Source organism: Pseudopodoces humilis, chromosome 12, assembly GCF_049639895.1.
Source record: "Pseudopodoces humilis isolate 2021_Gansu_Grassland_sample_001 chromosome 12, ASM4963989v1, whole genome shotgun sequence".
NCBI lineage: Eukaryota > Metazoa > Chordata > Aves > Passeriformes > Paridae > Pseudopodoces > Pseudopodoces humilis.
In genome coordinates, this window is record NC_142211.1 from 18857738 (window position 1) to 18884681 (window position 26944).

General features: G+C 43.1%; 1 protein-coding gene across 1 annotated transcript; it reads right to left on the reverse strand.

Annotated features, from left to right (window-relative positions):
• Positions 1-1170: 1170 nt before the first annotated feature.
• Positions 1171-26904, reverse strand: LOC148183465 (uncharacterized). Its single transcript, XM_088061492.1, has 4 exons — positions 26826-26904; positions 24442-24569; positions 23923-24074; positions 1171-1762 (listed from the first exon to the last, which is right to left on the reverse strand). The coding sequence occupies exons 1-4, from the start codon at positions 26902-26904 to the stop codon at positions 1171-1173; spliced, it is 951 nt and encodes a 316-aa protein (XP_087917618.1).
• Between the last annotated feature and the right edge of the window lie 40 nt (positions 26905-26944).

Genomic DNA, 26944 nt, shown 5'->3' on the forward strand with positions numbered 1-26944 from the left:
TTTGTTTATATATACACAGCATTCTTCTCTAAGTGCAGCACATAGGTCCCCTTGCTGTAAAAATAATAAATTTAATCCTCTTCTATTTTGCAAGGCTACTTCAGCTAGCGAGTCTAGGGAGTCTGTGAGGTCTTTTATAGATTTATCAATTCTTCTTAAATCCTCATCTACTGAAATTCTAAGCTCTCTGATCCCCTGGTGCTGATTTGCTAAGGATGCTACACCTGTTCCTAATCCAGCCCCTCCTATGCCTAGCAATACGGCTACTGTTAGTGCCGTGAGGGGTTCTCGCTTTACTAAATGATGCTCTGGGTTTTGGTATTGTGTATACACATACTCTTCAGGATGGTAGATAATCCGGGGAACTATTATAACTTGTATGCAAAATTCGTGGGTTTCATTAAAGGTTGTTATGGAAACACATGGGGTTACTCCTAAAGTGTTACAAACCCATTTAGTATTTGCTGCTGGAATCAGTCACTGAGCCGGCTTGTGAGGGTCGTTAATCTGCATTTTTGTTTGACATAAATGATCCTTATTTAGGGGCACATTTCCCACACATGTTCCTTTCCCAGTGACTCGAGACAACGTTATTCCTGGGGTGTTTTCTCTTCCTTTTTTCTGTTGAAAGACCCCCAAGCTGTTCACCAGTCTTCACAGAAGTAATTGTGAATGCCGTTTATTTCTATCTTTAGCACACCTTTTATAGGGTTCTACAGGGTCTGCGGGCAGAGCAAGCTACTATTGGCTAGTACACACAGGTTTACATTTTTTCTCCTACACACAAGGATATTGTTTTGCTTTACTCTGTCTTCTGCATGAAGGTTTCAAGGACTTTAGCCTTTAATATCACGACTTATTTCAAAGGCTGGTTTGTGCATACAGGCCTTTACTAATATATAAAATACAGCAACATTTTTCCATAGGCAGGCAGTGGGATTAGTGCCGTTTACTCTTTTTGGTTCTGCTATGGAACCTATGGCCTCATAAAAGAGTGGATTAATGTTATAGCATAACCAACATTCCCTAGTTAAATTTGGGTATGTGTTATTTAACACTCTAAAGGTAGCTTGCAAAATTTTCCAAAGAGCCCCGTTTCTATATTCTTGGGGTGTCCCCACTGTGGTTGATACTCGGGACTCGTTGCTAATTTCTGGTTTTTCTGAACGGTTATTTTGATTTTTTTACTTTGGGGTCCACTGCTCCCCATACCACTGGATTTGGTCCAACAGATCCAGGATCATGGGGGACCACCTCTTTCCTTATAAGAATGTGTCCTCCCCGATCCTTTCCGGGTTCCCATATCCTGAAACCCCAGGTTCGTCCTAATAACCACCTAGGGTCTTGGGGTTGTGTGACATTGATGTAGTGAAATTTACAAGTCCCAACATATGTTACTACCCCCGAGGGATCTGTCCAGGGTTTTATACATCCATGTGGACCCCTTTCTACCTTTAGATACTTATCTGGGTTTTGTACTTTCCACCCCACGGAAATTGTCTCACAGCCCCAATATCCACAGTAAAATTCGCCATGGTAATTACAATATCCTCTGCCTGGATTAGAAGCTGGGCACATATATAGCACACTATGCCCGGGCCGGCTATAACCAGAACTCTTCCACTCAATGAGAGAGTCCAGTGTAACTTGAAAGCTGGGGGCTTCAGAGGTGATCTGTGATTGGATAACGACCTGGTCTTCCCATCGGATTAAAGACCAATTGAAAGGTTCGTGAGTCTTGCTTGTGCAAGTGTTAAATGTACTGATTAAGATTATAAATGTTACTGACTTCTTTAATGAGCATTGGCTTCCCCCGCTATAATAGAGGCTTTTCTTTTGTGAATTGCTAATTTGGATTCTCCGAAAATTACTTCGCTGGGTTGTCTCATTCCCACTCTTGTGGCATTTCCAGGACCATGACCTTTTGGTCCCATATATATTGGAGTGTTTCCCTCCACAGTTTATTACTCCTCTGCCTCTCCTGTCGACCCGGTTGCTTCGGGACACGGGGCGTACCATCTTCTCGGCAGCAAGGGTACTCTTCAGGAGGGGAATTACTCCTTCTTTTATTGATTCTTTGTATGTATTTTTCCCAACTTTTATGCTTTACTAAAGGGGTATCGCACCTCAATTCTTGGAGCCACCGTCTGCACAACCCAGCTACTATATTTGCCACAAAAGGCGCAGATTCGTTTGGATGGTAACAATAATACAAGGGATTGACTCCTTTTGAGTAGATGGCCCACCACTTCTCTGATCCTGCCTCAAATTCTCCTGCTCGTATTCTGGTTACTAGGGCCCAATTAGTGAGTCTCCTCTGGGCAGTGTAGCAAGAGCTACACACCCCTCTTGGTGGGTAGCCTCTATGACAGTGGGTCCACCAGTGTTCTTTACATATTATACATTTAAAACAAACAAAAGGATAACAATCCCGGCACAAAGTACAGCCTATTTTAACACTTCTATTATATATTTCCTCACCACTAGGTGGAGGTATCTTATATTCTATATAAAAGCCTTTATGGAGTTTATTATTCATAAGTTTCTAAGCAGGTTAATAGTTTTTGGGTGTCATTTTGTTCGGGATATTTTAAGTCTCAAGTCCCCAGCCGGGCTAACCACTTCCCAGTTATTAGCCTTTGGTGGCTTCACGGGTCCTTTTATTCGACTCGCATGTGTCCAGCTCTGCTGTTTGAACCGCAGAATCGGTTGTTAGGAGGACTTGATACGGTCCTTCCCACTTCGGTGTTAGGGGATTCTCTTTCCAACTTCTTATCAGCAGCCACTCTCCGGGTTGTACCTGGTGTAATATAAAATCCAATGGTGGTCTTTGGGCTAGCATCCCTTTTTCCCACAATGCCCTTTTGAACTTCATTAATTTTATCAAATACTCGTTGATGTATTGATCACTCACGTTTGGATGTGTTTGAACTTCCTCTATATTATAGGGCATACCGTATAACATCTCAAAAGGGGAAATTCCCAAATCTGCCCTTGGCTGGGTTCGAATATTCAGAAGGGCTAGTGGAACACACTTGACCCATGATAGTTTCGTTTCCATCACTAGCTTGGTAAGTTGCTTCTTTATTTCCCCATTCATCCTTTCTACTCTCCCAGAACTTTGAGGGTGCCAAGGGGTGTGTTGTTCCCACTTTATTCCTAATGCTTTTGCCACATCCTGAGTTATTTTTGATGTAAAGTGGGGACCTTTGTCAGAGTCTATTGTCTCTGGTACTCCGTATCTAGGGATTATTTCTTCCAATAACACCTTTGCAACTGTTCGTGAAGTTTCCCTAGATGTTGGGAAAGCTTCTACGTAATGGGTGAGATGATCTACTAGGACTAGGAGATATTTAAGTCTCCCTACCCTCGGTAGTTCTGTGAAGTCAATCTGAATATTTGCAAAGGGTCTTTTTGCCAGGGGTCTCCCTCCATACGGTAATTTTCTGAGATTTTTCCTATTCGTTTGTAAGCATGGGAGGCAGCTTCTAGTAATTTGCTTAGCCAAGTCTCGGATACCTGTGCTCATATACCTTGCAGCAAAATAGTCTGTTAACCCCTGTGCTCCCCAATGTGTCTTTTGATGTATCTTTTCTAATATTCTTTGAGCTATGGCTTTTGGTAGTACTTCCCGGCCATCTGGGAGAAACCATCTCCCCTCTGGGTTTTCTATTGCTCCTGTCTCTGGGAGTTTTAACTTCTCTTCCTCAGTAAATCTACTTCTCAAGTCACTATCCCTACTATCCCTATGTTTCAAAATTTCTTCACGCCCCCCCTTTTCTTTTAGGACCATTGTTCATAATGCCGCCCATTTTGCCTCCTGATCGGCAGCATTATTTCCTCTACTCCTCAAGTCTATTCCCTTCTGGTGTCCTTTCAAATGAACTACTGCCAACCTTTTGGGCCTTCTCAGGGCATTTAATACTGCAATTATGAGTTTTTGATGAACCAAATCTTTCCCTTGGGAGTTTATTAAACCTCTTTCTTCCCACAGTTTACCGAACGTATGCACCACCCCATAACTATATCTGGAATCTGTATATATTGTCCCCTCCTTTCCTTCTAGTAGTTTCAATGCCCTTAATACTGCATACAGTTCACAGGCTTGGGCTGACCAAGATTTGTCTAATGGACCTGATTCTAGGATTTGCAAATCAGGTCCTCGTATGATGGCATGACCCGTTTTCCTCCTCCCTTCTATTACTCTGGAGGACCCATCCACAAACAGCTTTTCTCTGCTTTCTAATTCCTCTTCTTCCAAATCAGGTCTAATTTTGGTTTGTTCCTCAATTGTGGTTATACAATCATGTGTCAAAGGTTCGCCTTCGGGTTCTCCATATAAAAATGCAGCCGGGTTTTGTAAAGCTGTCGTTTCCAATGTTAAGTTTGGGGCTTCAACTAAAATTCCTTCATATTTTAGAAGTCTAGCATCTGAAATCCACTTATCCGCCTTTTGTTGTAACACACTCCGAATGTTATGGGGGGACATTACCTTCAGATTGCTATTAAAGGTGATTTTCCTAGCTTCTTCCACCAGTAGGGCACATCCTGCTACTACTTGCAGACAAGCTGGCCAGCCCTTACTCACGGGGTCTAAGATCTTTGATAGGTATCCTACCGGCTTCTTTCTCCCTGCCCACTCCTGAGTCAGAACTCCGAAGGCAATTCCATTTTCTACATTTACAAACAAATAAAAGGGTCTTCTTAAATCTGGGAGACTCAAGACAGGAGCATGAATTAAACTTTCTTGTAGCTCCCGGAGTTTTTCTGTATCTTCCAAACTCCATTTCATTAATCCCTCCTGTGTCAGTTTATCATATAAAAATTTAACTTTGCTACTATAATTTTCAATCCACTGTCTACAGTACCCTGTTAACCCCAAGATTTGACGTATCTGTTTTTTAGTTTTAGGAACCGGTAGTGACAGAATTCCTTGTATCCTTTCAGGGTCTATTCTTTTCTCCCCTTTTTTAAGGTAATGGCCTAAATATTTTACTTCTTCTACAAATTGAAGTTTTGCCTTGGATACTTTCAATCCCTTTGAACCCAGGAAATTTAACAATTTAATACTCTCTCTCCTTACGTCTTCTTCCTCTTTCCCAGCTAAAAGCAAGTCATTCACATATTGTATCAAGGTCACTCCTGGGTTTGTCTGATAATCCTGTAAAATCTGCTCCAATGCTTGCCCAAACAAATTGGGGGATTCTGTGAGTCCCTGGGGCAATACTGTCCATCTCAGTTGTTGTCTCCTCCCCGTGTCTGGATCTTCCCATTCAAATGCAAAATAATCTCGGCTAGTCTCATCAAGAGGGCAGGCCCAGAATGCATCTTTTAAATCTATAACACTGTACCACAAACTGTCGGGTCCCAGCTTGCTTAGTAGCGTGTACGGGTTTGCAACTACTGGGAACCGTGCCACTGTACGTTTGTTAATTTCTCTTAAATCGTGTACCAAACGATAAGTCCCATTTGGCTTCTTTACTGGCAGTATGGGTGTGTTAAAAGGTGACATACATGGTTCTAATAGTCCTTTATTTAACAATCTGTCAATTTCTGGTTTCAACCCTCTTCGTCCCTCAAGTGACAAAGGATATTGTTTTATTCTAACTGGGATTTCTGGGTTTTTAATAGTGACCGAGAATGGGGTTATCCTCAACTGTCCCACACTCTCAGGTGTATACCAGACTTCTGGGTTTATTTTGTCTTCATCTTCCACTCTTAAAGGGCATAGCCTTATCCTCAACTCTTTATCAACTATATCTAAATGTATTCCCAATTCAATAATTAAATCCCATCCCAACAAATTATAATCTGCTTCTGGTACTAACAAAAAATTTCCCAACCGAATTTTTGATTCTGATTCTATCATCACGTCTTTAATAACCCCCACTTCAAAGGGTTCCCCCTTCGCCCCTACTACCATGGCAGTTTCTTTGGATATACTACATCCTTTAGGTAAAAACTGAATGGTTGATCTCTCAGCTCCAGTATCTACCAAGAAAGTTATTTCTTGGTACTGGGGACCCACTTTTAACTTTATCAAGGGCTCTTTCTGGTGTTTTCGGGTCCCTAGAATGTAGAGCCCCTGGCCCCCCTAGTCTTCTTTGAACATCTTTTCATCCTGGATCCTCACTCTACATTCTCTCTTAAAGTGTCCTTTCTTTCCACAGTAAAAACAAACTTTAACATTCTACCTTTCCTTTGGATCTTTGATCGGTCTTTGTTGCTTCCCTTTCCAGGTTTGATCTCTACTCTCTCTCACAGCAGCCACCATCATCTTAACTTGTCGCTTCTGAGCTTCCTCTTCTCTTCGAACATACACTTTTTGTGCCTCCCGCAAAAGCTCATCCAAACCTCTGTCTTGCCACCCATCCAATTTTTCTATCTTCCTCCGAATATCCTCCCAGGATTTTGCCACAAATTGTGCTTTAAGCAGTGCTTGCCCCAACTGGGTGTCTGGATCCATTCCGGAATATAGTTGAAAGTTCTTTCTTAGTCTTTCCAACCATTCCGTAGGGGTCTTGTCTTTCTTTTGCCTCTCATTAAATGCTTTATTAATATTCTGACCCCTCGGGACTGCCTCCCTAATTCCTTGAATTATAATAGTCCTCAAATCCTGCATATGTACTCGGTGCGCTGGATTTTGATGATCCCATTGGGGAATTTGGAGGGGCCATTTTACATCTGCCAGTGGTCCCTGAGCATGCTGAGCATCCCAAATGCGCATTCCTTCCCTCCTAATCATGTTTTTCTCCTCTGCTGTAAATAAAATATTCAAGATAGATTGTAATTCCTCCCATGTGTACATATTGGGTCCTAAAAATTGATCAACTCTTTCTGCAACCCCTAACGGATCTTCCAGCAAATGCCCCATTTCCTTTTTGAAGTCTCTGACATCCCCCGAACTAAGAGGGACAGATATAAACCCTATTCCAGCTTGGGGACCACTCATTGGCATCTCTCTTAATGGGAATAGGTTCTCTTGTTTCTTTCTGGATCTACTCCTGGTAACAGGCCCCACACCTGTCATGTCTGAATCCTCCTCCTCGGGGTTTGGAGGGGGAGGGGCTTGTGGTGGGGGTACATAAGGAGGGGGCATTATCAAAGTATCTTCTTTTCGGGATTCCTTTTTCTTCCCCTTCCCCTCCCCCGAGTTCTCTGTCAGTTTAAATATAAAAACCTCGGGACTTACTACCCAGATCTCTGCATAAGCACTTTCCTCTGGGCTAAAGGGGATTTTTGTGTTTACCCAGGAACTTAACTTTTGTTTAATCCAATCTTCGGTTGATCCAAATATAGGCCAAAATACATTCTTTGAAATTTCCTTTCCTCCCCATACTTCTACACAATAGTGAATCATCTTTGCCTTATCTTTATTTTCTGTTCCCGGGAAATGCTTCCAATTATCTAGTATAAAACCCAATGGACTATCTCTAGGTACCGGTGGGAGTTTAATAGATACAGGGGGCTTGCTCTTCCCCGTCCCATTCTTCCGGAGTGCCTTCCAAGTCACACAGCCTCTTTCACTTCCCCTGGTTCGTGGCCCACGCCCTCGCGGGCTAATGGGAGACGCACTAATGAGGGTCCGCATTCGCTTGGGGAATCTGGCTACCAGTCCCCCTCTCACACACACACCACTTCGCCACACTCTGGGATCCCGACCCCGACTGAATGGCTCCCCGTTATACTCACGCGTCCCGCGTCTTCGTCTGGACTCTGTGCACAGATTTTAAGGGGTCGACCGGTCTCCCTTTTGCTTATTGCCTTAAATTTAGGTTCGTCGGTCGAGGGTTACGGAGAGAGGTACCTCCAGAGGGGCCACCGTGAGTCGTCCTGTGGGGCGCCTTCCCACAGGAGGACTCTATCCACGCCTCTCGATCCGAGTCACGGCACCAAAATTGTTATGAATGCACTCAAGAGAGTGATATGATTCAATTAAAGAAAATTTTATTAATTATAGCAAGCAAGCAATAAGCAAAAATCAGCGCTGGGCGACAGGGGAGTCTCCGCTCCGCCAACTGCCGCGCTTCTAATTTCTGCGTTCTCCCTTTTAAGTGATATGGCTTCCGGGTTACGTGTCCTTTCTCGGGTGTCTCTGCGCATGCGTCTCCAGTTGCTAGGGGGTCTTTTCTCTGCCTTCTGGTGGTCGCGGGATGAAGATCAAGAGTCTTCCTCAGTCCTATCTTTTTGACCTTTCTTCGCTGTTCCCTTTTAGGGCTTATCTTGGTAACTTTCTGGAATTCAAGAAAGCTCGCAAGGCCGTAAAAGATTATGCAGGCGTCAGCAGCAGCCTTCAACCACATCCTGATTTCACAAAGCACAGTTTTGCAAAGCATCGTATCTATATGTTTAGGCGAACAAAAGGGTCTCTATTTATCACACTCTGTCTCCTTTTTGGACATAAACCTCTAGTGTTTGTGGATTAATTTTCCTGACAAGTTGACCCAGTAACCCACTCCAGGGTCAACCCCTTGGATTTTGTCCAAGAGTTTCTTTGCCCCACTTCTTGTTATGACTTCTCAAATTCTGGTTGGAAAACAGAATGCTCTTTTTGTAGGTCCTCTTCTTGACAATGAAACTAAACAGTATTTCATGAATGTATTACAAGGTTAGCTTATTGTTCTAAAATCTAGGGGGAAATGGTAGTAAAAGTACTGGAGCTACAGCTCCATTTAGCAATCTAAAAAGCTACAAATATATGAAAAATATATAAAAATGTAGGCATCAGTGGTTACAGGAGAAAGAATGCCAATATGGGTGTAGCCAAACTATGTATTCCACACCCATCTACATTATTCCTGATGAACTGTTAATGGTGGGTCGTTTGCAACAGCTGCTCAGTGCACACCCAAACCCCCAGGCTGCAAGCTGGGTGTTAAACCCTGTGGGGCAGGCAGCATTTCTTTGTCTTCATAAATTGACTCAGCTGTGATAACTACACCCAGCCTAAGGGGGTCATCTCTGCCAATGGACCATAATAGCTCAACAGCCCCAATGGGCAGCTGTAACAACCTAGGTCATCCAGGACTCTCCAAATATCCTATGACTCATAGGATTACATAATTTCATTGTGAAATACCCCACCCTGGGGGACGTACTGAACATTCCTGTTTGAATCTGATCATATATGATCTGAGGTTTTGGGACTGGGAGAGTTACCACCATGACTGGACATCCAGAGAAGGACCAGCTATTTCCACAGGACTGCTGCTTTTGACAAGACCACAACCATCATTCCAATGGGACTGCAACCACTGTTTAATCTGATTGCTACCACCACCCTGACCAACAAGGTGTCAGGTTGTACTCTGACTTTGTCATTTTAAGCCAGTGTTTCTGTATTATTGCCTTTATTGTAATTTCCCTATTAAATTGTAATTTCGACTTTAGGTTACTTTCTTCTGCTGGTTTACTTTCAAACCAGTACACTGGACTGTGTAGATCAAATGGCCTGGTATGTCAGACCGAGTCAAGATAGTTAGAAATGTAGGGATTAATTGATTAGGGATAGCTAACTTGGAAATACATATTGTCTTTAAAACCTATTCCGCTTGGTAGAAAATGTATATTGTCTCTGTAACCTCTGCTATGCTTCCAAAAGCAGGATGAACAACCATTGTAATGCATTTAGAAAAAATGGTATAATCCTGGAATGTAGCCCTGAACTACAGAATGTTAGTTCCTTCTCCTTAGCTCCTCCTCCCCAGTTTTTCCTTATTGGCTGTAAAACTGTGAGCCTTCCCCCTTTCCCTAACTTCAAAAAGGAGCACGGTACCAGTTACTTCCTCTTTTCTCTACCCGATCCCCAGAATAAAGCTGGAACACCATCCCAGGGAGAGGAGACCCTCGTTTTCATTCTTCTAGTTCTCGCTATTAATATCTTCCTCCCTCTCTGGGCTGCAGCGGAGTGGACTGTGGTCACAGAGAGGCTGGGGAACTTAAATAGCAGACATCTGCCATGCTAGCAAAACAGTGTGAAACAATGCAGGACTCTTCTGATAAGGAAGGAGTTATAACCCAAACGCAGGATGGGAGGAGGCAAGAATGCAAGGAGATTGGTTAGACCCCAAAACTGTCCAGGACTAGTCTTGCGGCTTGGACCACGACCAAGAGGCCAGGGAGCATGCGTGAAGAGGAAAGGTGAAAAGTTCAGATGTAAAGAAGAACTTGGAAACCTTCATCAAAGACCACTGACAACCTCCAAATTGGGGAGGCGCAAGCGCAGACAGGACCTGGAGCTAATTACCATATGAAGCAAGAGTATGCAGGGCTAGAGAATGAACATGTACTAGGTGCATTTTGTAATCCTAGTTTGTAGAGAATAAAAGGGAAACAATCGTTACTCTCGGCGCGTATGCCTTTGGGAATGATCCCGCATATGTCCAGCGCTGGATAAATACATATCTACTTTACAACTTTAATGAATCATGGAGTCTTTTCCGCCTATCAAGACCCACAGGATTATAAGTCTGTAGTAGATACTGGTGTACAGTGTACCCTAATGCCATCAAGTTATGCAGGGGCAGAACCTATTTATATTTCTGGAGCAACAGAGGGATCCCAACATCTGTATTGGAGGCTCACTGCGACTGGTTGTAAGAGATAGTCCGAAGATTCTCTCATCTGTCTCACAACCATCTCAAGAACAGAGACTAAGACCTTGAATATCACAAGGGACTTGGTATGAGGGTTCGGGCCTAGCTGAGGTGGATGTTTGCTAAGTGATTGTTTGCAGGTGGTTGCATGGTACACTGCCCTCGTTCCTGCTGGTGAGCAAAGACTTGCAAGACGTGGTTTGCTCTGTACCCTACACCTGCCCCCCTGCGCAATGGAATTCATCACAATGATCATCAATCTCCTCTGGTTTTGGCCCTATGCCCCTCGCTTTGTAAAAGACTATAAAATCACACCCCAAACTTACCTTCCTTTGAGATCTCCCCAATGGACAGAAGACTCTGTGTCGTTGGATGGCTGAATGGACTTAGACGTTGGTAGCTATAATCCCCTTACTCTCTTTTCCTTATGCTTTGCTTTCTCCTCTTTTCCCTCTATCACATATTAGTGCTGATGAGCACTCTATTGAGTGTGTTTTGCTATTTAAGTCCTTGGTTTGCTGATAATCTTTTGTACTCTAAGACCGAATAAAAAAACCACATCACGAATCCCACCTTCCGGATCATGACACTGGTCTAGATGCTCCATGCATCCTTGGTGTAGACTAGCTCAGGAGAGGGTATTTTAAGGACCCAAAAGAGTACAGGTGGGCTTTTGGTATAGCTACCCTGGAGATGGAGAAAATGAAACAGATGCCTACCTTGTCTGAGATCCTTCTGTTGTGGGGTTGCTGAAGGTCAAAGAACAACAGGTACCAATTGCTACCACAACAGTGTACCGGTGGCAATATCACACCAACTGAGACTCCATAATTCCCATCCATAAGCTGATTCATAGACTGGAGTGATCGGCAGGAGCCACTCACCCTTTAGTAGCCTCATACGGCCAGTGTGAATGTCTAATGGAAAATGGAGACTAATAGTAGATTATTGTGTCCTGAATGAAGTCACACCAACTCTGAATGCTGCTGTACCCAACATGCTAGAACTGGAGTTGAAGTCAGCAAAGTGGTGCCACAACTGATATTGCTAATGTGCTTTTCTCAACCTTTGGTGGCAGAGTGCTGCTATAATTTCTATGTCCCCTGCTTCCCTGTTACCGCTGTCTGCTCAGCTTCAGCCAGGGAAACAGGGGAGATAGTATAGCATAGAAAAGAAGAACTTAAAAACGAGGCCCTTTCCCTTAGCTGAGATGGAAGTGCAGCTTTATTTCTTGGGGTCCCATGGAGAAGAGCAGGAGGGAAAGAGGAAGAGGTATCGATAAGCACCCCTTTTTGAAGGCAGGGGAAAGAGGGTGGATTACACTCACACAATCAATAAGGGGAACTGGGGAGAAAGAGATAAGGGAAAGAAACTTAAAATTCTACATTTTCGGGAGTACATTCTTTGGGTCATACTATCTTTTCTAAATGCATTACAACAGAGTGCAGGTCACAGTTTGCTTTCACTTGGCGAGGTTGCCAGAACACCTGGAACTGACTGCCCCAGAGGTGGAAACACAGCCCCACCATATGCCGTGGACTGATCCAGGCTGCACTGGAAATGGGTGAAGCTCCAGAACACCTGCAATACATTGATATCACCATCTGTGGCAATACAGCAAAAGTTGCTTTTGAGAAAGGGAAGAAAACAGTCCAAATCCTCTTGAACATCAGTTTTGCCCTAAAACAAAGGTCAAGGAACCTGCACAGGAGATCCAGTTTTTAGGAATAAAATGGCAAGAAAGACATCATTGTATCCTAATGGATATGATAAACAAAATACCAGCAATGTCTCCACCAAGTAGTAGGAAAGAAACATAATCTTTCTTGGTCTTTGTGTATTTTTGGAGAATGCACATTCCAAATTACAGTCTAATTGCAAGCTCTCTGTATCAAGTGACCCTGAAGAAGAATGATTTCAAATAGAGCCCTTAAAAATGGCAAGCCTTTGAACAAATTAACCAGGAGATTGCTCATGCAGTAACCCTTGGTCTAGTTTGGACAGGACGACAGGACAAGATGTAAAAAATGTGCTCTACAATGCAGTTGGGGAGAATGGTCCTTCCTGGAACCTCTGGCAAAAGCATCAGGGGAGACCCCTCGGCTTTTGGAGTTGGGGATAGAGAGGATTTGAAGCCTGCTATACTCCAACTGAAAAAGAGATCTTGGCAGTTTATGAAGGGGTCCAAGACACTTTGAAAGTGTTTCATACTGAAGCACAGCTCTTCCTGGCACCCCAGTTACCTGGGCTGGATTGGACGTTCAAAGGTCTCCTCTACACTTCATAGAATTGATGCTACATGGAATAAATAGGTCACACTGATCACACAGTGAGCTTGAAGGGGAATTCCCAGTCATCCAGGAATCTTAGAAGTAATTATATACTATCCAGAAAGCAAAGATTTTGCAATCTCATCAGAGGAGGAAGTAATACATGCTGAAGAGGCCCCACTGCATAATAATTTGCCAGAAAATAAGAAGCAGTATGCCTTGTTTACTGATGTATCTGTGGGAAATGGAAAAATAGAAACTTCCACAGATGCTGATGGGTTCAATCTGCAGCCCTAGAAAGAGCTTGGGTTAATGTAATGATAAAGGTACACAGACATTAAGTAGAAAAATTATAAACTTATGTTCCTAAAATTGCAAGTAAGACTATTCCTTGAGTAGATAAGAAATTATATTAGGTAAAATTGTGAGAAGTTTAAGCTGTAATAATGTGACTTATAGGGTAGGTTAAGGATCTAGAAGCCATAATAGAGGTGTGCGGGGGTACGTGACCTATCAGTTTATTGGCTAAAAGACAGACACAGTGCAGCAGAATTAAGCAAAGGTGATAGGTTATTAAGTAGAAACAAGTTTCATGTTAACTGTCTATTGGACCAAAATGTTATATATTGCTGTGTGAAGAAGAAACTCGTGGCTACCTTGAGCTATGGCTGACTTGTTGCTTCTCTAAAAATCTCATGCCTTTGAGACCGATATCTTATTTGGCTTACTTAAGGAATAAATCATCTTATATAACACAGTGGTCCCATCCCTCATTTTTCATCTCAACATGGATCCTGACGTATTGTAGGAAAGCATTGAAGATGGAAAGAAGCTGTATGGAGTCTCCTATGACAAGTCACAGAAACTGCTGAAGAAGGCGAATTGAGTCAGTTTGCAGAGGTGAAAGCTATCCATCTGGCCTTAGACACTGCTGAATGAGAGAAATGGTCAGTACATTATCTCCAAACTGATTCATGGATGGTGGCAAATGCCCTGTGGGAGTGGTTGCAGCAATGGAAGCAGAGTAATTTGTAGCACAGAGAACTGGGGTGGTTTAGTCTCAAGAAGAAGAGGCTTGGGGGGAACTCATTTCTCTGTACAACTGCCTGAAAGGATGTTGTAGTGAGGTGGGGGTTGGTCTCTTCTGCCACATCTCAGGGGAAAGGATGCGAATAAATGACCTCAAGTTGTGCCAGGGGAGATTCAGATTAAATATTAGAAAAAAAATTCACTGAAAGAGTTGTTAGGCATTGGAATAAGTTGCCCAGGGTGGTGGCAGAGTTATTCTCTCTGGAAGTGTTTGAGAGGCATCTGGATGTGGCACCTGGGGTATGGTTTAGGGGCAATTATGCTGGTGCTTGTGTTAGCGGTTGGGAACACACATAATCACAGATTGATTATATGCAGGTGCTTTTATTGAAGCTCGCAGGAACTAGGGGTATTAGCAACTCAAATCTAGCTCCATCATCTTTGTTCAAAGTGCACATATTTATACAATTTCAGCCGTAGCAGTAATCACTATAACAACCTTATCAATATTGCTTCATTAAACCTTATCAATATTGCTTCAATAGAGCTTAGCCCATGCTTGTACGAACATGTATGAATCTTATCTCTAGGTATCTTGGAGACCCCAAGTACCAATTCCTGTTACTATAAGCATCTTAGCTTGCTAAACCATCCCAAATACAAAGCATACTTTTACATGATTTTCAGAAACATTTAACCCTATACAAACATTTCCCCCTGTCTTGGTTTAGGGCAAATTTGGGAGAAAACTTATTGCTAAAACTAACATATTTTAACTCTGCACACATATACATACATAAAAACTTCTCTCCCATTCTACTTAAAAAAATGCAAGCAATATATCCGTCATGCCCCTGTCACGTCCCACACCAAGCTACTGAATCCAGGCTTCACACTGAAGAGCTGCAGGATTCTTCACTCCCTCATTTTATTCACTCAAAACACTATCTTTCACTTGCTCATACCTTCAACACTTACACATTTTTTTCTATTTTATGTCTGTGTGGTTTAATGTACAGACAGTGGCAGTAACTTTTTACTCAGTGATCAGGTCTCTCTGAGGTACACACCATGTTGTTTCATTTCTCTGCATTATTCACCATGTACAACTTGGTCTTTGAGCAAAGACAACCCCACGAATGGGTTTGTCTGTACTCGAGGTAGAATTGACTTAAACCGTCTTCCTTAAAATACTTCTGACATGTACCACTGGGACTTTGTCTTTATCTACTACATGCAAAGACTCAGACTGGGCAGGACTTGCTCGGTTGGTGGAACTTCTGGTGTCGAATAATCAGGTGGCCTTTGCTAGATGTTGCTCCCAGTTTTTAAAAGATTCTCTACTCAGTGCTTTTAAGGTGGTTTTTAACAGTCCTTTGTACTTCTCTACTTTTCTAGCAGCAGGTGCATGGTGGGGGATATGGTACACTTACTCAGTGCCATGTTCTTTAGATCAGTTGTTTATAAGGCTGTTTTTGAAATGAGTCTCATTGTCTGACTTAATCTTTTCAGGGGTGTTATGCCTCCAAAGGACTTGCTTTTTAAGTTCTAGGATGGTGTTACGGGCTGTAGCATGAGGCACAGGGTAAGTTTTTAATTATTCCATGGTGGCTTTTACTATTGTGAGCACGTAGCACTTGCTTTGGCGGGTTTGGGGCAGTGTGATGTAGTCAATCTGCTAGGCTTCTTCATACTTGTATCTGGACTACCGCCCACCGTACCAGAGGGGCTTTAACCGCTTGGCTTGTTTGATCGCAGCACACGTCTCACAGTCATGAATAACTTGAGAAATGTTGTCTATGGTTAGATCTACTTTTCGGTCTCGTGCCCACTTATAGGTGGCATCTCTACTTTGATGACCTCAGGCATTATGAGCCTATCAGGCTAGGAACAACTCTCTCTTATGTTCTCAATCTAAATTTATTTTTGACACTTGTATTTCTGCAGCTTGATCTACTTGCTTATTATTTTAGTGTTCTTCATTAGCTCTATTCTTGGGGACATGGGCATCTACGTGGCAGACTTTCACTGGTAGTCTCCCTACCCTGGTAGCAATATCTTTCTACTCTTTAGTAGCCTAAATTGGTTTTTTTCTACGCTGCCAGTTAGCCTCTTTCTACTTCTCCAGCCATCCCCACAGAGCATTGGCTACTATCTATGAATTTGTGTAGAGGTAGAGCTTTGTCTACTTCTCTCTTTCAACAATATCTAAAGCCAGTTGAACAGCTTTGAGTTCCGCAAGTTGACTTGATCTACCTTCTCTTTCAGTGGCTTCTGCCACCTGTCTTGTGGGGCTCTATATGGCTGCTTTCTACTTCCAGTTCATCCCTCCCTACGATGCGACAGGAACCATCAGTGAAAAGAGCGTAGTGTGTTTTTTCTGCTGGCAGCTGATTATATGGTGGAGGTTTTTTCAGCTCTTGTCACTTCTTTTTGTTCTTCATTTATGAGACTAAAATTTTCACTTTCAGGCCAGTTTGTAATTATTTCTAAAATCTTAGGGCGATTCAGTTTACTAATATGGGCACGCTGCGTGATAAGAGCAATCTACTTGCTCCATGTGGCACTGGTTGCATGATGGGTGGAGGGAACTTTTCTTTTGAACATCTATTCTAGCACCGGTTGTTGGGGTGCCAGGAGGAGTTGTGCTTCAATGTTAATCACTTCTGAGACAGCTTGGAATCTTTCATAGGCTGTTAAATTTTATTTTTTTGTTGGGGTGTAATTGGTTTCAGATCTTCTGTAGCTTCGACTCTAAAATCTTAATGGTCTGCCTCGAGTCTCACCAGACGCTTTCTGCTAAAGGCTCTAGAACAGACCATGGCTCTCGGCTGCAGAGTAGAGCATGTTCTTCACATTTGGTCTTGTCCTGACTGGGCTAAGGGCTACCGCATGAGTGATCTCCTGCTTGATTTGAGCAAAGGCTTGTTGCTGCTCAGGGCTCCAGTGGAAATTATTTTTCTTTCAGGTGACTAGGTAAAGAGGGCTCACAATTTGACTGTATTCAGGAATATGCATTTTCCAAAACTTTATGGCACTTAAGAAAGCTTGTGTTTCTTTCTTATTAATTGGTGGAGACATTGCTGTGATCTTGTTGATGACATCAGTAGGAATTTCACGCTGTCTATCTTGCCACTTTACCCCCAGGAACTGAATCTCATGAGCTGGTCCCTTAACTTTGCTTTTTTTGATGGCAAAATTAGCTTTCAGGAGGATCTGGATAATTTTCTCTTCTTTCTCAAACACTTTTGCTGATGTGTTTTCTCACACAATGATGTCATCTATGTACTGTAGATGTTCTGGAGCTTCACTCTTTTCTAGGGCAGCCTGGATCAGTCTATGGCAAATGGTGGGGTTGTGCTTCTACTCTTGGGGCAGTCGGTTCTAGGTGTACTGCATTCCCCTCCACGTGAAGACAAACTGAGGCCTGCATTTTGCTGCCAGGGGAATGGAGAAACATGCATTAGCAATATCAATAGCGGCGTACCACTTTGCTGCCTTGGAGTCCAGCTCGTACTGGAGCTCCAGCATGTCCGGCACAGCAGCGCTCAGCGGTGGAGTCACTTTATTTAATGCACGATAGTCTACAGTCAATCTCCATTTTCTTTTGGATTTACGCACAGGCCAAATGGGGCTGTTGAAGGGTGACTGGGTTTTGCTGACCACTCCTTGGCTCTCCAGCTCTCGAATCATTTTATGGATGGAGATCACAGCATCTTGAGTTGTTCTATACTGTCGATGGTGCACCGTCGAGGTGGCAATAGGTACTTGCTCTTCTTTCACTTTCAGAAGTCTTACTGTAGATGGATTTTCGGACAGTCCAGGCAAGGTGTTTAGTTGCTGGACACCTTCTGTCTCTACAGTTGCTATCCTAAATGCTCACCTGAGTCCTTTTGGGTCTTTGAAATACTTACTTCGGAGGTAGTCTATGCCCAAAATGCATGGGGCTTCTGGGCCTGTCACAATAGGGTGTTTCTTCTACTCTCTTCTGGTCAGGCTCACATTTGCTTCTACTTAGGTAAAATCTTGCGATCCTCTTGTCACGTCAGCAATAGAAACAGATTCTGCCCTCACATGTCTTGATGGGATTAATGTGCATTGTGCACCAGTATCAACTAAAGCTTCATATTTTTGTGGTTCTGATGTGCTAGGCTAATGAATCTACACAGTCTAAAAACCACGGTTTTCCTTAGCCTCTACTTGGCTAGAGGCAGGGCCCCTCTTAAGCCTGGTTATCTTTTTTTCTTTGGGTATATGTTTTGGAAGTTCTTTTAAGGGGATCGGACATGTCATCATCATCATACTTGGGAGTTTAGTTACAGGCAATTGGAGCTGCTTCTTTTTTGGTGGAATTTCTTTTGTGACTTTTCTTTCAATTCACGCACCTGTTGTGCCAGACCCACAGTAGATTTCTCATCTCATCTCATGTTTTCTCCGCAATCACGCAGGAAGAACCACAGCTCAGCTCGTGGGGTATACCTTCTCTCCCGATCTGGGGAACGTCTGCGTTGAGTACTAGGACTTCTGATCTGTACTGCCGAGATTTGGAGAAGGTCTTCTTTAATTTTATCTCTACTTTTTTTGTGATTCTCCTCTATCTTATCTTCTAATTTCTGCAGACATGTTTCTACAGCTGCAATTCTTGCATGTGTTGGGCTATGCACGACATCTGCATATGCTTGGAGCTTCTTCACTATATTCAGCACGGTCTCATTCCTGTCATCCCGCTTCGTCATTGCTAAAGCAGATGCATATTCTTGTGGCTCAAGTTGTACTAATTTTCGTCACATTACAGATGTACATGGCACTAAGTCTGGATTCTTAGATGGTATGTTATTTGAAAAGACAATTCCTGCTACTGCCATTTCTCTCAGGCGTTGGATCTTTTGTTTGATGTTTTTCTACTGTGTTTGCTGCATGTAGAGGTCATCTACAAGCAGATATCTTTGAGCTACACTTTCCAGGACCTGTGCCCAGAGACTGTGAGGGTTAGCCCCCCTCATCATCCCCTGGTAGATAACCGGATCGTGTGACAGGGATCCCAGATGCCTTGCTTCAGTACCATCCAGAACTGTAGCCTCAGCTGCGGCGTCCCACAGACGGACTAACCAACTAATTATAGATTCATCAGGTCATCGAGTGTAGTCCTTCCTCAGGCCACGAAGGTCTTTCAGGGAAAAAGGACTCAATATTAGCCTCTGATCTCGTGCCAGTTGCTTTGACTCTTGATTTTATGTCAGGAGGAGTTGAGGGTCCTTCTCCTGCATCATCATCATCATCATCATCATCATCATCCACCGGTTGATCGGTTTTGTCTGTGCACTTTCCGCTTCTCGTGCTAGTAGCAACAGCCATTGGTTGAGGCTTGCTGTCTGGTTTAGCTACCAGCTTTGTAACTGGGAGGTTGGCTGCAGCCTGAGTAACTGGGGTAACTGTTGATTTATCTCCCTGTCTCCTTTCTCCTGTTTGCTGCCCTACATTATCTAGCAATGTACGATAAGCATATGCTAGGGCCCAGCTTACTACAATGATCTTTTTTTCCTTGGAATCATCATGACGCTTCTCTCTCAGCTATTTCCCCACCTCAGCTGGGTTCTGAATTTGTTCATGTGGAAAGTCCCAAACTATAGGGTCAGAAAATTACTTCAAAATTTGGCTCATATCCTCCCATTCTCCACACCACTCAGGATTTTCCATGCCTGGTTCAGGGGTCTTATCAGTCCCTCTAGAAATCTTAGCCCTCATTCTAGAGAGGCTGAAGACTGTATAGAGGAAACTTACCAGATTAAATGCCAGAAAGATGGTCTCTTTAACATTCAGGGGGAACTGAACGCTCTCCAATAGTGATGTAACAGATTCAGAGGAGAAGAAGGAAAGGAAAGGTTGAAAAGCCTCATCCCCTGCTCCTCCTCTAACAAACTGGGTGCATAACCATACCCATGAATCCTTTATATTTGGAACAGACTCCAGCACCTGAGTAAACTTCTTGGAAATCATAATCACTAGGCCCAGCCCAATAGCTATTCTAATTCGTGCCCCTCTACTGTAAAAGCTATGTGTTAGGGACAATACCGGGACTAGTTCTGGATAAGAAAATAAACTAAGGGATCATAAAGGTATTAAAACCTCAAAAAAGCCTAGCGACCAGAAACACATGAAGGCCTGCACCCCAAAAGACATTATTAATTCAAGCAGCATGGCTGGATGGCTAGGGACTGCTTTATCTTATCCCAATACAGAGTAATTGCCACTTCAGTACAATCAGTACAGGGTTTTTCCACTCTCTAGTGGCATGCGCTGAGCACCAATAAATGTATTTGTCTTGGTTTAGGGCAAATTTGGGAGAAAACCTCTAATGGGCCCCCCCCCGGGAAGCAAATTCACGTGGCCCCTCTCTCCCACCCCCCAACCGGTTCGGGAAGAGATTTTTCTGAGAAAAGTGGAAAAAACCTGTTTATTTAACAGGCACAGCACTATCTAGCACAAGAATGAATATCAAATTACAAAACTTCTCGCCGCTCTGAAGAGATGACAAAATTCAGAGGGTCTCTTTCCTGTGGGTGTTCACTCTGTTATCAGTCCCTCTGGCACTGGAAAATGCTGCTGCCCAGGTTGGGCTCCTGGTAGTCCACGGATGCAAGCTCCTGGTGCTCCCCCGAGTCCCCAGTCCAGAGCAGGTTTGATCCATTTCAAAGAAAACTGAAAGAAAACAGTCCAGGAAGACCTCTGTGCTTCAGCTAGTTGGAAAGCCAAGGCAATCTGTCTTTTGTTGTCTGTCTGTGCTGTAGTCAAAACCTCGTCCAGGGATGCGGGGCGGGGGGGAGCAAGTACAGTCTCTGATAACAGACTCGGTGCTTCTTTTCTACTCACTTTTACTCTTACATGAAGTTTTAAGAATACAAAACTTATGTCTGGGCTAGGTGGACAAATGGGGATACAATTTAACATCATAATCAACCCAGGACACCCCCCTTTGAAAGTATTTCACTTTACTACAATAAGTGTAGTAAAACTGTAGTAAAGTGTAGTAAATAAGCTTTCACTATATACAGTCCTTTAGCTTCTGAGTTTATACTTGATGTTCGTCATCAAGTCCACAGTTGCCATGACTGTTGTTGCACACTGGAGGACCTGGAGATGATGAATGCAGATGTAGATCTCCATCTCGCGTCAGTGCCTTTATTAACTTCTGGTTCCAGGATACTCTTTATCTCTCAGAACGGCATAGATTAACCAAATTGCTAAAAACACAAATCAGTTGGATTATCAAACTCTCAATAACAGATTTGATCCATGAGCTCACATTCCATCCTAACCTTTCAAAGATTTTATTTAACATATTTGTGGTCAGATCTTCCCATTCTTTCTTTGCCTCGTGTTTTATTTGTTTCAATTAATTAATGTCATGTTCTACATCTGCAGTTACATTTGGGATGTGGATGCAGCAGTGATCAATTTGTCCTTTTAGGTATCTGCATATGTAGATAATATTTTATATATTAGTAAAGGCCTGTCTGTACAAACCAGCCTTTGGAATAAGTCGTGATATTAAAGGCTAATGTCCTTGAAACCTTCCTGCAGAAGAGAGAGTAAAGGAAAACAATATCCTTTTTTATAAGAGAAAAAATGTAAACCTATGTGCATTAGCCAATAGTAACTTGCTTAGCCTGTAGACCCTGTAGAACCCTATAAAAGGTGTACTAAAGATAGAATTAAACGGCGTTCACTTTTACTTCTGTGAAGAGTCGTGAATAAGCTGGTGGTCTCTCAATTTGCATACTTCGTGTTCTTTCAAAAGTAACAAATCTAAAGCCAATCTGATTTGTAAAGTCATTTTAGTAGTGTCTTGTAATTATACATTTAGTTCTCTAAATCTTTCCTTGGTGACTCTTGCCAATCTTTCTACCTGACCTGTAAGTTTGTACAACATTTTCCTATTGTTGTAATTTGCTATTGGACCAAACAACGATTCCAGGGCCCACCCAAATTTTACACTACTAGAGGGTTCCTGCCATCTTTCTTCATCTTTGATTTCATTTTCCTCAACTTCCCATCTTGTCCTTATTTGCAGAAGTTCATGTTTTCCCTTAAATGGGGACTTTTTACACATTGGGCATAAGGTGTGGTGTAACTCTGAAAATCAAGCTTTCTGACATCGTTTTCATAGTTCCTAAACACTTTCTCAGGAAAGTTACTATAAACATTGATGTTTATACATTCCATTAAAGATATGTCTTTTGATGGACGTTTCTTACGACCAGTGTGGTTGGGAAGGTGGTAACCTAACTATCCAAACCCTGGTCGTTGTCAAGAATCTATAAATACTGAAACGACAGAATAAAGTTTCTTCTTCCTCTACGACACATCGAGCAGTGTCTGTGTAAATCATTTTGTGTCCGACAGTGACAGTGGGGAGGCCTAAAGTAATTTCTTTTACTTTTCCATCTATAGGCAGGTGTGTTGTCCAGGTGCCATCAGTTGCTGCCCATACAAATTGACCTGGACTCTGAATTGTACTTCTACTACATACTACTTTCTGGATCACTTGTCCTATTTTATAATTTATTTCGCCTAGTTTATGTTTGATTACTCTGCAGGCACATCCAACTTGCAGAGCTACCACCAGTGGTGGCATTTGTCTTATTTCTTCATCATCAGAAGTAGTCATAGGTTTTGTTACATGCCCACCAAGTCACTTTGTTTTTATTCTACTACTGGTTGCAACGTTCCATACCCCTGGATCTGTTTCATTTTCAGAGCCTTCCCAATTAATGCACCAAGGTGTATCTGCCATATATTGGAATTTCTGAAGCACACTCATTGACCATGCACTGTCCCAAGCCTCAGTTCGATCTTTCCCCTCCTTCCCTTGATACCTCCATACAAGAATGGTGTCTGAAACATTTTCTATAACCTTTCATATTTTGGCAAAATACATTCCCACCTTTCCTCGTCATCATTTGAAGTCATGGAAAGGTCCCAGTCTATGATTTTCCCCACTTTGCCTTGGCTTATAGCACAATCTTGTTTCTTTAAAGGTTTCATCCATTCTCCCACTACCTTCCAGGTATCTTTACTTGTCTAGTCTCTGATACCTGCTTACATGCAATTGTTTTGTTCTTTTGTATTTCGGGTAATTTTGATGTTATGATTCCCCAACTGATTGGATCTCCTGCTGCCTTTAGTATTGGCAGACAAGCAGTTATTCTGCTGGTGTTCTGCATATTGGCAAAATCTTTAACTAATCCAGTCATTACATTTTCTGCTTGAATTGTGTTGGAGACTTATCACTTACGTTTCTGTCTGCACATCCCTCCTCATTCTAAAATGAAGAGTTATCAGCTGCTCCTTTTGCATTTCACATCCCAAAGTAACATTAATTCTTACTGGTGGCACTAGTGTCCAGAAAATGATCACCACTACCATTACTAACAACCCAGACATTTGAAACAGTTAAACACGTTTTATCTGCAGCTTTTTTGGTCCTACGGTTTGTGCAGTCCACTGTCGCTATAGGACATGCAATGACTCCCACGGACATGGTTCAATGTATGATAGGGAAAAAAAGTACTTTTATTTTTCCAACTCCAGTATTTATAGATTCTCAACAATGACCAGGGATTGGATAGTTAGGTTACCACCTTCCCAATCACACTGGTCATGCAAAACATCCATCAAAGGACGTTTCTTAGAAAGAATGTACAAACATCTATGTTTATAGGTGCTTTCCTGAGAAAATGGCTAGAAACTATGAAAACAAGATCAGAAGGCATAATTTTCAGGGCGACATCTCACCCATTCTTCTTTAAAAAAAGAAAAAAAGAAAAAAAAATGAACAGAGAAAATTAACAATATTTTAAACAATCAAAAAGGAAAATAACAGAGAAAATAAACAATGTTCTAGACAATCAGAAGGCTCTAGTTTCAGGGTGATATCACACCCTTTCTCCATTACAAAAAAAATAAAAATGAAAAAGTTTTCAGAATCAGTGTCTGCTTCTGGATGGGCCATCGTGGTGATCACTCACGTCATCTGCATCTGAGTAATCATCCGATGGTCCATCCATTGGATGACTTTCAATTTGGTCACGGTCTCCAACCCGCTCATCGGCCCGATGCTGCCTTTGCAGCCACAGGTAAGGACGAATGCACTTTGCAGGTACCCAGCGTACCCCAGTATCTGGGGATACACACGCATACCCACACCCCAAAGCAATAAGGTCAAAAGGACCTTCCCACTGTTTGGTGACTAAATTCCTCACTCGAACCTTCACCTGAGGCTGATGCATCTCATCCGAAGCCCGCAATGAAAGGTGATGGTTCAACATGACCAGGTTACTGGAGTTCTGTGGCACTGTGAGGTGATTGATGGTATATAAAGCTTTTTCCAACCAACTGTGCGGGGTTTTACCCTGCATTCCCCATTTTTGCTTCTGTAGAACTCATTTTATTGTACCACAAGCACGTTCTACAATAGCCTGACCTGTCAGAGAATGAGGGATACCAAACTTGTGTGACACACCCCACAACTGCAGGAACTGCCACACCTTCTGAGGGGCGTAAACAGGACCATTATTGGTCTTCACAGCAGAAGGTATGCCTAAAACGGCAAAGGACTGCCTCCAGTGGGCAATGACATCGCGGGTCTTTTCTCCTGTGTGAGCAGAAGCCCACACTGCAGACGAGAAAGTGTCCACACTGACGTGCGCATACCGGAGCAGGCTGAACGCAGCAATTTGTGTGACATCCGTCTGCCAAAGCTTCAAGGCCCTAAGGCTTTTGGGGTTTACCCCTGCTGGCAAAGGCACAGCAAGCATATGACAGTCGTCACAAGACTTGACTATGTCATGGGCTTCAGCTGACGTCAACTGAAACTGCCTCTGCAAAGTATGTGCGTTCTGGTGGAAAAACCCATGCGATGCTTTGGCCTGCACAAGCATATCAGGCTGAGGTGCCACCCACACTGGGTTAGCCAACCTGTCAGCCCTTGCATTACCTTCTGCAATGAACCCTGGTAAACTTGTCTGACTCCTCACAGGCAGAACTTAGTACAGATGCACCTGGGACTGAATGGCACACCACAGGGCCTTTAGTAACTGAAACAAGGCAGGATTACTGGCCTCCTTCAAAACCAAATAACCCAACTGCTGGGCTATGTCAGCCACATAGGCGGAATCTGTGACCAGATTGAAAGGTTCCTGGGAAAATTTCTGAAATGCCATGACAGCAGTCCGTAATTCCACCAATTGGGCTGGCCCAGCCTCATGACTCTCCAAAACCCGCCACTCAGATCCATTCTTCCAGGTAGCAATGGCCTTCCCAGTCCTCCTTGAACCATCAGTAAAGACGATGGGTTCTTACACAGGCTCCTGACTATTTTTGAGCCGCAAAGAAATTTCAGTGAATATTGCCACTTACAATAGCTTGTGGCTTGGGAGATGATTAGTGATCTGCCCAGAAAAATTTTCCAGAGCACTTTGCATGGAAATACTGTTCGCAAAGTTCCAAAGTCCTCCCGTGGTACCGGGAGCACAATCTCTGCGGGATCCACACCCATCAATTGCAAACAACATTGCCGGCATTTGATTATCAAGTGAGCTATCAGCTCAAACAATGCAGTTGCCGTCTTCTGTGGCTGATGGGGCAGGAAGACCCATTCCAGGACATGCAAGGGATCGGACCATTCATCATTCCATTGGCCAATGATACCTGTGGGATGCAAATCTGGAGTGGTAATGAAAACATCTACATCAATGGAAGGATCAATGTGTTAGACTTGTCGAGCAGAAACTGCCCACTGAACCTCCTGCAGCAACTGTTGTGCCTCTGAGGTCAGCATCCGAGGCGACTTCAAATCAGTGTCTCCCTTCAACAGATCAGACAAGGGAGACAGCTGTGCTGTGGTCAGTCCCAAATAGGGAACAACCAAGTGACGACACCCACCATGCTTCCCACTGGTTGGCCAGTCCTCATTGTGGATCTGAAGGATTGTTTCTTTACAATTCCTTTGCATCACGATGAGAGACCAAAATTTGCCTTCTTGTTGCCAGCTGTCAATAATGCTGAGACCACACAGAGATATCACCTCGGGGTAATCAGATGCTGCTGTTGCACATGAAATGATTCACACAGACACAGCTCAATGTGTGTGATAGAAAAAAGAGAGCGATTTATTCTGTCATTTCAGTATTTATAGATTCTCGACAATGACCAGGGATTGGATAGTTACATTACCACCTTTCCAACCACACTGGTCGTGAGAAACGTCCATCAAAAGACATTTCTTTAATGGAATGCATAAACATCTATGTTTATAGTTACTTTCCTGGGAAAGTGGCTAGAAACTATGAAAACAAGATCAGAAGGCTTAATTTTCAGGGCGGCATGTTCCTCCCCCATCTCCTGGTTCTGCCATGTTCATAGGAGATACCGTGTCTTGTGTGGCTTTTACCACTGTAATTTCATCCTTTGAAAGGATTTCCAACACTCTGGGTGTTGACTTGTGAGCCAAAGGTGTACCAATCCCCATGGAATTATAGAGGGCAGGGGCCAGCCTTCTCCAGGATATTCATCAGGGTCTCCCTTCCTGTGTCTGGATCCATAGTGTCCCCTGCCTGGGTTTCAGAGTCCTACTTAGTGGAAATGACTTCATAAATCACTCTGGAAGCTGGCAAAAGCTTAGCTGCCTGGTCCTTAAGAGTGGCCTTTTCACATATTTTCATGTTTATCTTGTCCCACAGGCTTGGGGTAAAGATTTTCTCTGGATCCATGTTAGGAAATTCTGCCCATATCCAGGATAAAAGGCTTTTAAGCTCATCCACGGACACAGGGATCGGGTGCTCCTTGCCTGTATTTTTCAAGAGAGCCAAAACCTCCCTCTCAGGTTTGGACATAATATCTCTCATATTTCTGCTCCCTTTTGATGGCTTACCTGACCTCAGTGTCAGCTTATCTCTCGGCTCCTCTGTCCATGGACTGTCCCGCAGCTCACAGACGTCTGGCTCTGGCATTCTCCTGCTCTCACCAGCACACAGGGATGGCCAAGTTCAT